Genomic DNA, 10468 nt, shown 5'->3' on the forward strand with positions numbered 1-10468 from the left:
ATAAGTTTTGTAGGTTAAAAATAATTAATGTAATATATCCAAAAAAAAGTGTATCAGAGCCTGAGATGATTCTTCAATACACGAAGGAGGGCTCGCCATTGATGAAGCAGCTATAGATATTACCTGTATGAATAATTGATAAGATTATAATTTATCACAAGTTCACATGTACACGTGCATATAATCATCAAATCAATAAAATAAAGTAGAGATACATACCTCCACCCTCTCTCGATCCTTGGGTGTATCAAGTGAATTCAACATATCTACATAGCTCAATGGTCATTGTACATATAAAACAGACAAAAAACACTAATCAGTCTACAGATCCCAACTAAGACAATTTCAACCTTTAAAAAAAATTGTACAACTAAAAATATGTTCAATTACCTTCTTCCCACATTTTGGTGTCCTCAAGGATTTCTTTTGCTGAGGACGAGGCCTAGACACAAAGGGGGTACCCTAAAAAACAAAATTAATTTGAGATATTAGTAAAAATAATATTAAACATAATTTAACAAATCTAAAATGAAATGACTTGCATATATCCATCAAAAGAATGCATAAAATAAGGTGTACAAAATATGATACCGTATAGCCTTGTAGGACAAAATCGATCACTAAGAACGTGACATCATCAAACTCGGACATTTGGTCCCCTGACGACGCCTACAAACAAAAAATTGTCAATCATTAAAGAGAGTTAGTATATCTTGTAATTTTTTTGAATTCAAAGTGTACTATTCTATTTTAACATGTTACAAAATTTATACCTCAAGCATCAAAGTTGCCACTGCAGTAATTGTGGGAGGAATATCAGATACCATTGCTGCATCCTGAAATGCATATTATTTGTATCAATTTAAATTGATCTATAAATGAAAATTCATTTACAATTACAAATTTTAAGTGATTGATAAATAAAATGCTATGAATTCAAATCAACACACTTGTGTTTGCGGCTGACTGCCAAACATGTCCATCAACTCATCTGTCAATGTCATATCCTCAGTTGTGCGGGTTTGACATCTACTCCTGCAAATCGTGCACAAATGGGACGTGGATCCATCTGCAGTGGCCTTGACATCTGTCCCTATGCATATCCCTGAGCAAGTGGCACACACATGCTAAATGGGCTCACTAGCGCTACCTGCAACAACTAATGGCTCATCATTCGGTACAAGAGGGTGTCCTAACTATGTCCCATGCTAGATGATCGCATCAGTCAATGATATGGCCTCCAGAAGAGTCTGTAGCTCCATCGACTCTTTTAGGTCTACTAGGACAGTCAAATGCACCTTTGGTTTGGGTGCTAGGGGGCGACGACTCTCTTGGGCTACTCGCCTACGAGCTCCAGGTCTATCTTGGATAGAGCCACCACCTCTACCATGGAACTCTTTCATGTCAAAATAATTAGGCATCTCATTGAGGACAAACTCATACTACACTTTCCTCAAAAAATACAATGGCACCTCAAAATTATTACAAGGTGGTTCGTCAAAGACCATCCACCACCTCTACCGAAAAAGATTCTTCCTCTTCACATTGGTACACTAATGTATGACAAACCTCAGGTTGCATTAAGAGGTAATGACTCACCAGTTCTAGGATCAACAAAAAGGGTACATATTTGTTGTTTACTAATGTTTTTGTTTTTCACTCCCTCATATGATAACCCACTAGCATAATATTGACATCACCTATCCCTATAGTTTCCCCATTTTGTAATTTGAGTGGAAATTGTGGTGGCACCACTAGCTAATGTTTCTAGGCTAGTGGTGAGGGATTTATGATGCTCAAGCTCATATGTTTTCAATTTATTAATCCGTCTATTTATTTTAGCTGTGTTTTTCCCTAAATGATTAAGCAATTGCTCCTATGTATTAGGTGTACAGTCAAAAGGAGGAGTTGGAGGTGTATTTTGTGGGTTTTGTTTGGGGTTTTGAGGAGGTGCAACTTGTTGTTGTTGTTGTGGATTTTCAGAATCTGGTTTGTGTAACAAAATATTTAAAAACCTAATCAAAATAAACCAATTTAAATTCAAAACATAAAAAAAATTGAACAAATGCGAAAGAAAAACAAAAATCAAGCAAAACCAACCTTGATCCATGGCATTTGGGTGAGAAAAGAGAGAGCCCGTGCACAGTTTAGTGAAAAAAAACCCAAATTCTCAACTCGTGGCCGCGTGAAAAATAAGACAGTCGGCCAAAAAAACAAATTATTGACAAGTACCGCGTACATGGTGCTTTAGGACTTAAAACCGCGTACGGGGTTCTAAGTCCTAAAGAACCGCATACACGGTCATTTTACTAAAGAAACCTTGTATGTGCTACTATCCCTTTAGGCTCGGGGACAAAAAACCTTAGCGCATACAGGGTGATTTGAATTTTAAGAACCGTGAATGTGGTGCCTGTTTTTCAAGTTTTTTTAGGTGTGTGTCCACTTTTCTACACACCATCTTTGTGCACTTACCCAAGTGTTCCCTTTATCTTTTAATATCTTGATTTATTCTTAATCTGATCCCAATTTCAACTTCCAACACATATTTTTCATATATATACATTACGTTTTGAGCCATCGACCTAGAATTTCAAGATAAAGTTATCAAAACCAAGACGGACACATCCCCTTGGTCCCATGCTTTTTGCCTTAAATTTTAGTAGGATAATAAGTGGGACCCTTCCCTATTCAAATCTAGCTCCATGCAAAAATACACTAAATCTAAGTTAGCCTAAAGCTGTTCGGAATTATGAAATCCCTATATAAGGCATCCTTCTCAATTCTTTTCAACATCTAGAACATCTACTATTATTGCATTCCATCACTCCAATTAAAAAGAAAATCTTCTTCCTTGAGAGAAAATCTCATTCAAGGACCAACATACTACATCAAGACATCTTCAAATTATGTTTCAATTATAATTTCATGATGGATTTTTTTGTGATTTATCATGTTATTGCATCAACACATGGAGAGAATTTCTTCAACTATTGAAGCTTTAATTAGTTACATTCAAGCATTTCAATTTCAAATCTAGCCTTGCCCTTAAAATGTAAGCTTTATAGTTCCTTTCCAATTCAATTTCTATTTCAATCAGGGTTAATTCCAAACTTGGGGTTTGACCTAGGCAAAACCCTATTCACAACACCTTTTCTCTCCTCTTGTGTGTAGGTACGTGTCACCAATGAAGATACGAAGTTCAGGAGACCATCAACGGACTGATACAAACCCATTCTCCTCAATTGGACATGGTTTTTGGGATCATGGAACTTGGGGTGCCCATGTCCTCAAGTTTTCCCTTCAAATTTGGTAGAAAGATCAGTCTCAATCTTAGGAAGTAGATTCTCAGATCTTGTCCAAAAATTAGAATACCAGGGCATTATGGGTGACTTGATCCCTCAAATTTAGCTCTAGATTGCAGATACAGGTGCATAGTCAAATTTACTATCTATTTTGGCACCTGTAATAAAGTTTCTATTTCAACATTAGTTAGTACAATTAGTCTAAGTTTCTAGTCCATGCGTACAATTCCTAGCCTGATTCTTTACACTCAATTTCCATCCTTTCAATTGATCACTTTCAACTTAAACAAAAGGGAATTGAATCCATTTAGCTTTCAACCCTCTTCCTAATAGAATTGAGGTTGAATATCTTGGGTTCATTCTCTCTTTTAATGTTGAGAGGAACGAGACAACTTCGTACACCCCTGAGTAGAATGGAGTTATGGTGAGGATAAATGGGACATTGATGTAGAGGGCTAGGAGTATGCTGAGTGGTGTTGGTCTCAAACAAAAATTTTGAGTCAAAGTTGTAGTTGTTGCCTATTATCTAATAAATAGATTTCCTACATCAACACTTGTTGATAAGACACCTGTGGAAGTGTGGTCACTAGCGAGTGCTGACCATATTGCTTGCAAAGTAGACTACTCATGGAAAACCAAGAAGACTAAGAGGGTTGCAAGAGTAAGTGGGGTGTTATGATGGGTCAAATGTTCTTTGTATGTTTGTAATGCAGTAGTTTCCCCAATTTTGAAACTTGTAGGGGTTTAAATATAGATATGTATATAATGCGTTTGACTCCATTTATGATAATATGGAGTAGGTCGATCTATAAGTAGTATGATATAGCTTTAAGAGTTACTCAGAACACCATTTCATTCATAAGGGTGTATTTAAACATATAGTGGTGAATGGACTAGAAAGTATGACTCTAGCGATGATAAGGAGGAATAAATATGATACCTAATATGTATATCTATTTTGGTTCTAATATTAGGGTGTAGTCCTTCTTGGTTGCCTCTAACCAATAAAAAAATTAAAATAGTTAAAAATATTACATAATTATAAATATTGATTTATATAATATTAAATATTATTAAATGAATAAAAAATTTGAATATTTAATAATACATCTATCGATATTATATAAAATATGTAGAAAGTTGTCAATATAATAATTTTACTTATAAATTGATTTAAAAATTGTTTGAAGAAGGATATCTTTTTTTTTAATAGATTTATATAGTAATTTATTTTAGTTCTTACTATTTTATTTTTATAAGAATATTAAGTTTTCATAAATATTTAAATAATTCTTCTGCAAATAAAACTTCAAACAAACAAACAAATAATTAAATTAAATTAAAAAACAATTAAATCTTTGAATCTAACATTTAAAATTGAATTCTTTAAAAATAACTATAATAAATAGTGATAGTAAAAATTTATTTTTTTACATTATATAGTGATAAGGTTTGCAAGCTCCATTTAACATATTGTTGGTTTGTTTGACAATTTAATTGTACTATATATATTATTTATATTTTGATATTCATATATGAATGCAAAAACAACTGTTTTTATAGTATAATAATAATTAATATTAATTTAAATATAATAATATAATTTTTTAAAATAAAATATTACACAAAAGTTATATCTTTCAAATAATATGATATGTACCATTGAATATGAAATGTGACATGAAGAAACATTTTTTTCCAAAAATAATAAATTATAAAAATAACATGAAAAAAATATGAGAATGTTCGCCATCATTCTCGAACCGGCGTGTCTGAAACCTCCAGACCTTTCGTCCGCTCCTATAAATAATGCCACCGTTATCTCATTAACATAAGCATTCCTAGATTACAGGCTATTCGATTGAAATTTTTTTGTTTCTGTTGGGAGTTCTGAGTAATTTTGCTGCCATGGATAATCCTTTGTTCGGTGGGTCTTGGGATCGAGTCCCTGAAAGGCGATTTTATCAAAGGCCGCATTACTATCATCCAAACCCTTACGCTGCAAATTCGTACGCAACTCCAGTAAAATCGGAGAGCACGCCCAAGGTAAAGGCCAAGAAGGTCGTCTCAATTCCAATCAATTTCGTCGATTCTGAGACACCCAAATCCAAAAAGGCGCCCGCCATGGACGAAAATACAGCGGCTGTAAAAATTCAATCGGCTTTCCTAGGGTTTTGTGTGAGGAAGTCAAGGCCTCTGAACAAATTGAGGGTTATAATGAAAACCAAGGCAGAGGCTGCAGAAATTCGGAGGCGTGTGAATGACGAACATGTTGTGGAGTTGATTAGACGAGATGAGAAGGAGCGGGTGAAAATGACGGAGTGGATCATGTCTCTACTGCTCAGGCTCGACGAAATTCAGGGAGTGATTCCTTTTGTGCGGGAATCAAGAAAGGCTGTGATTCGTGAGCTGGTTAACTTGGAAGAGACTGTAGATGACATAATTGCAGCCAAACCCAGGCAAGATGCTGCTACAGAAGTTTCAGTAACTTCTGAAGCAACGCTGGAGGATTGCACCATTATTGAAGAAAATGGATCTGCAAGGTGCTTGGAGGAGAATCCCAAGGAGGAATTCAAGAGCAAGGAGTTGCCAGGGGGAGCAATTGAGGTCTCTGTGAGTAGTGAAAAAGCATTAGCAGAGGAGTCTTTGCCTTCTCCAATGCAAGATTTGCAAATTGAGGATTCCCCTGAAGAAAACAATAATAATATTGGAGTAGAAGATTTTAAACAGAACTCTTCTGAAGCTGGAAAAATTGTGTCTGGCACAATGGTTGATGTTGTTGATAAAGATGCAGAGAATTTGAAAAGAAACAAAGTTGAAAGCCTACTCTTGGAGGCTGATCCATCACCTGCAATCCCTTGCACAGAGGAAGGTGTTAAAATAGGAAATTCAAGGGATGATGAAAATTCTTCTAAATCTCTGGACTTTTTGGACGCTGATGCATCACCTGCAATCCCTTGCACAGAGGAAGGTGTTAAAATAGGAAATTCAAGGGATGATGAAAATTCTTCTGAATCTCTGGACTTGTTGAAGGTGCAGACTATCCAGCCTGATGGGAAGCTAGAAACTGCAGACTTAATGGACTATGAAGAAGCAGGGGATAAGATGACAGAGCAAGTAAAGCCCATTGAAGATACTGGCCTGGTAAGAGAAGAGAATGAGAAATTAATGAGGAGTGTATCTGATCTGTTGAAGAAAAGTGAGAAACAGAGTGAGATTATTCATGATCTGAGTCTGCGAATTTCACAGTTGGAAGAGAAAGTATCTCAGTGCAACACAAAGAAAAAAGTTGGGGATGGAATGAAGAGAAGTGGTAGATCTACAAAGGAAAGAGATGCACATACAAACAACAGGAGGAGAAAATCTGATAGATACTGCTTTATGGAGGACTGGTTTTGACAACTAGTTAATGTTTTGTCCCAATAAAGCCACAATATGAGTGTTATTGAGCAGTGACTTCAAAAATTAAAAAAAATATATAGAATCTCTTTTGAGAAAAAATCTAAAAAATGTAAAGAATCTTTTTTTTTTTTTTTTTGGAAAAAATCCAAAAATATATAGAATATCTTTTTGGAAAAAAATCTACCATTAAAGAGAGCACAAGATTGCATTTTTTTCAAAAATATATCTATTTTTACTTTAATATAATAACATTTTAGTAGCATAAGAGTTAATATACATATTCATTTATAGAAACCAACTAAGAAAAATTCTAAGTACTTCCTCAAAATCAAGAACCAACAAACTACATAACATAATATTAATATGAATTTCCCATATTCAAATATTTTACATTAACTACAACCATTTGCTAACACACTTCAAGGAAGATGAGGAAATCACTTGGGAAGTGAGGTAACTTCAATGGAGTATCTTCAAAACCCCCAATTCTGAGGTAGGTGAATCTATCAAACTGAGTATAAAAACTTCCAAACTTCATTATCAGAGCAACAGCTTCATGTGAAACCTGAAGTCTAGGATTTCCTTCGAACCTTTTGACAATTTCCATAAGAAACACATCATTGACACAGGAATAAACCTTCATCCCAATTTGCTTGGTGAGTTGAGGGAGTTTTCTATAAACAGGCATATTTGACATAGGGGGGCCTCATTATTCTAATCCCGCCCAGACGGCTTCTTGGTTGGCTAAAATGTAAACCAAATACAAATACATATGGGAAGCTACTATTTGTTGAAAACTTTTCAATTGTTCATTCAAATAATTGGTGATAATTGCAGCCCAATTAATAGAATTCTTTTCGCTACAGATAACCAAGATGAAACGATACATCCAGAATTCAAAAGAGTCTGGGCGAGCATTTCCCACCACACAATGCAACAAAGTGATAATATCTGAAACTTCTTCCCTAAAATGCAATCATTTGAGTTTAGCAGGTAATTGAGACTTACCTCCTTTCTCAAACTTCAACCAAGACTTGGTGATGGATTTTTTACACCAATATTCACGGTTCTTGAAAAATTCTCCCCCTGCAATCACATACATCTCTTCAAAAGCATCCTTTTCTGGAATGCACAATGCGCGGTAAATATTTTTGCGATCACTATTCCGTCTTCAGCTCTAATTTCTCGAGTTTCTAGATTATACCTTTTTGCACATTCAATTACTAAATCAGCACTTGGTATAGCAGATGGAAAACCTCCTGCATGTGCCAAGCCACTTTGTAGAATTTTATCCTACAAAGGGGGTCTACTATTATGCTCAAGATGCTTCAAGAAATTATCAAAATCGAGATGTTCAATTTTAGTATCCCCTATGCTAGACTAGTGATTTTGAATTCCACTCTGCATGAGTGCGGGCTGTTGAAGTGAAGCACTGCATGAAAAACAACAACTAGAAACAAAATGCAAATTCAAAAGTTCTTTGCCACCTTGTCCATATAATTATCAAGACATGGCATGCATTTAATGTTGCATTTAATTTTATCCCTTGACAAACGGTCTTTTAATTTGCATGTACCTGTTTAAAAGGCGAATCAAGGTTAGTTCGTACATTTCACTTTACAAGGTGGTGGCACCTAAAAATTAAGGTAGAGTTCACATATCGCATGGTTGTGAGAAATTAGAACTCCACAACCAACAATCGGAACTTTGGATTTTACAATAACTTCTGCTCAAACGACCAAGAGAAAGTGACTTAAGTGAATAAGAAGGGCGATTAGTCACTTATGAAAATTTAGAACTCCACGACATGGATATGAATTGCAAGGGACTAGCGACCAGGTTTGAAAACACATGAAGGCCATGACTCAGTACTTTTGATTGAAAGAAGTGAATAACACAATTCATAGAGAAGAGACTCAAAACCCAAAAATCAAAGGAAATAAAGCTAGTTGGCCAAATGACACTGTTCACTATTTGGGCTTCACTGATAACAAAGTCCAAAGTAAGAAAGCTATATGAGATTGAAATTGAGTCCAAAGCAAGAAAGCTATATGGGATTGAAATTGACCCAAAGGACAAAGTTGAGAATCAAATAGAAATTGAATTATTTTTTTATTTTTTTTATATAGATACTTTGGAGTGATATCAATAGTTACATGGTATCTTCTTCATTTTTTTGTTAGTTGGGTTGTGGAATTAAACCATTCCCTTCTCTCAAATTGTAGGTGAAATACATTGGTATTGACTTGGCAAGCATGTTCGTTTATCTTCATGATTGTATTGAATTCAAGCTTTTCAAAACTTTTTCACTTTTCTAGAGGCAAACTTGTTTAATTGTTCACATTTATTGTGAATAGATTGTTAAATATCATAATGGAAATGAATGTATTTTTATTATATAGTTGAATGGGAATTCTCAGGTACATCTATGATACTATTAAAATGCATGAGTTGTTGGAGATAACTCTGTTATGAGTTTTAAAAATTGAATGTGTTGATAAAAATGTTGGTAATAAGTTTTTTATAAGTGTTTAAGTTAGATAGTAAAATGTTAGTGAGAGTTGTATTTCACATCCCCATCAAAAGGTTCATTTCATGAGGGTATACGTGGTCAAAGAAGCCAATAGAAAATAATAAATGAACTTTAGATGTCTAGTGAAACAAGGTGAAAAGAGAAGAGGGGAGATGATCGAAGCTTGGGCAATCCCCATTTATGAGGTAAGGCATGAGTATTATGGAGAATGGTGTAGTAGGCATGGGAACTAGGACTAGGCTTTACACCTGCAAAAAAAAAGCCATTGAACATTTATGAAATACAATATCCACACTTATACTCCATGTTGCCTTAGATTCAGAGTGAAATAAATAGTGCTTAGGGAAGCAAAATCTGTAGGTTCTACTATGAGATTGTGCCTGGAAAGAAAGGACAAAGGTGTGGGTTCTTAAGCACAGGCAGAGTTGTTCATGCCTATCAATTGCAATTGCATTTGCTTGAAATTTTCAAAAATGCCTCTTACCATATTTCTCTTAGGCATCCTGGGATGCAATTCAAATTCCTGGTCTATGTTTTCCACATTGTAATACATGTCTATCGGGGTTGTTGCAACGATAATGTTTCCCAAGTTTCCATTCGGGCACAGGCAAGGAGGATGCAAGTTAAAGTCAATGAGACCATATTACATAATTATATATTTATATAATTATTAATTTAATGATATTTATTAATATGTGTAATGAGACATGGAGGGAGAGGCAGAGAGGTAAAGAGGGAGGGAGGGACTCAAGGAGGGATATTTATGTAGATATATAGAGGTAGCAAGGGAGGCTAGTAGATGTATGTAGAGAGAGGGAGAAAGGAAATAGAGATGAGTAGAGAGGGAAAGGCTAAGAGAGATAAGTGGAGAGGAAGCATGAGAGGGTGGGTGGGAGAGAAAGGGAGGGAGAGTGTGAGAAGTGTATAGATACACAGAGGTAGGGAGGGAGTGAGGGGATGTATGTAGGGAGAGGGAGAGAGGAGATAGAAAAATAGAGTGAGGGAAAAAAAGAGAGGTGAGATAGAGATGAGAGAATGTGTGTGAGGTAGCTAGAGAAGAGAGGTGAGACAGAGAGTAGAGTGAAGGGTGACAAATAGGATTAGATCTATGGGAGAGAGGAGAGAGTGAGATAAGAAGGGGAGAGAGGGGGAGAGGGAGAGTGACAAGTAGAGAGATAGATCTAGAATTGAGGGAGACAAAGAGAGTGAAATAGAGATAGAGAGAATATTG

General features: G+C 35.4%; 1 protein-coding gene across 1 annotated transcript; it reads left to right on the plus strand.

The window, feature by feature from the left end:
* The first annotated feature begins 5102 nt into the window (after nucleotides 1-5102).
* LOC131858688 (BAG family molecular chaperone regulator 6-like) lies at nucleotides 5103-6856 on the plus strand. Its single transcript, XM_059211990.1, has one exon. It carries the CDS (start codon nucleotides 5211-5213, stop codon nucleotides 6699-6701), a length of 1491 nt encoding a protein of 496 aa, XP_059067973.1. The 5' UTR covers nucleotides 5103-5210; the 3' UTR covers nucleotides 6702-6856.
* The last annotated feature ends 3612 nt before the right edge of the window (nucleotides 6857-10468 follow it).

The sequence above is a fragment of the Cryptomeria japonica genome, chromosome 10, assembly GCF_030272615.1.
Source record: "Cryptomeria japonica chromosome 10, Sugi_1.0, whole genome shotgun sequence".
NCBI classification, from domain to species: Eukaryota; Viridiplantae; Streptophyta; class Pinopsida; order Cupressales; family Cupressaceae; genus Cryptomeria; species Cryptomeria japonica.

Excerpts from the sequence above, each read along its gene's own strand:
- LOC131858688 (XM_059211990.1), top strand. The coding sequence starts at position 5,211 with ATGGATAATCCTTTGTTCGGTGGGTCTTGGGATCGAGTCCCTGAAAGG.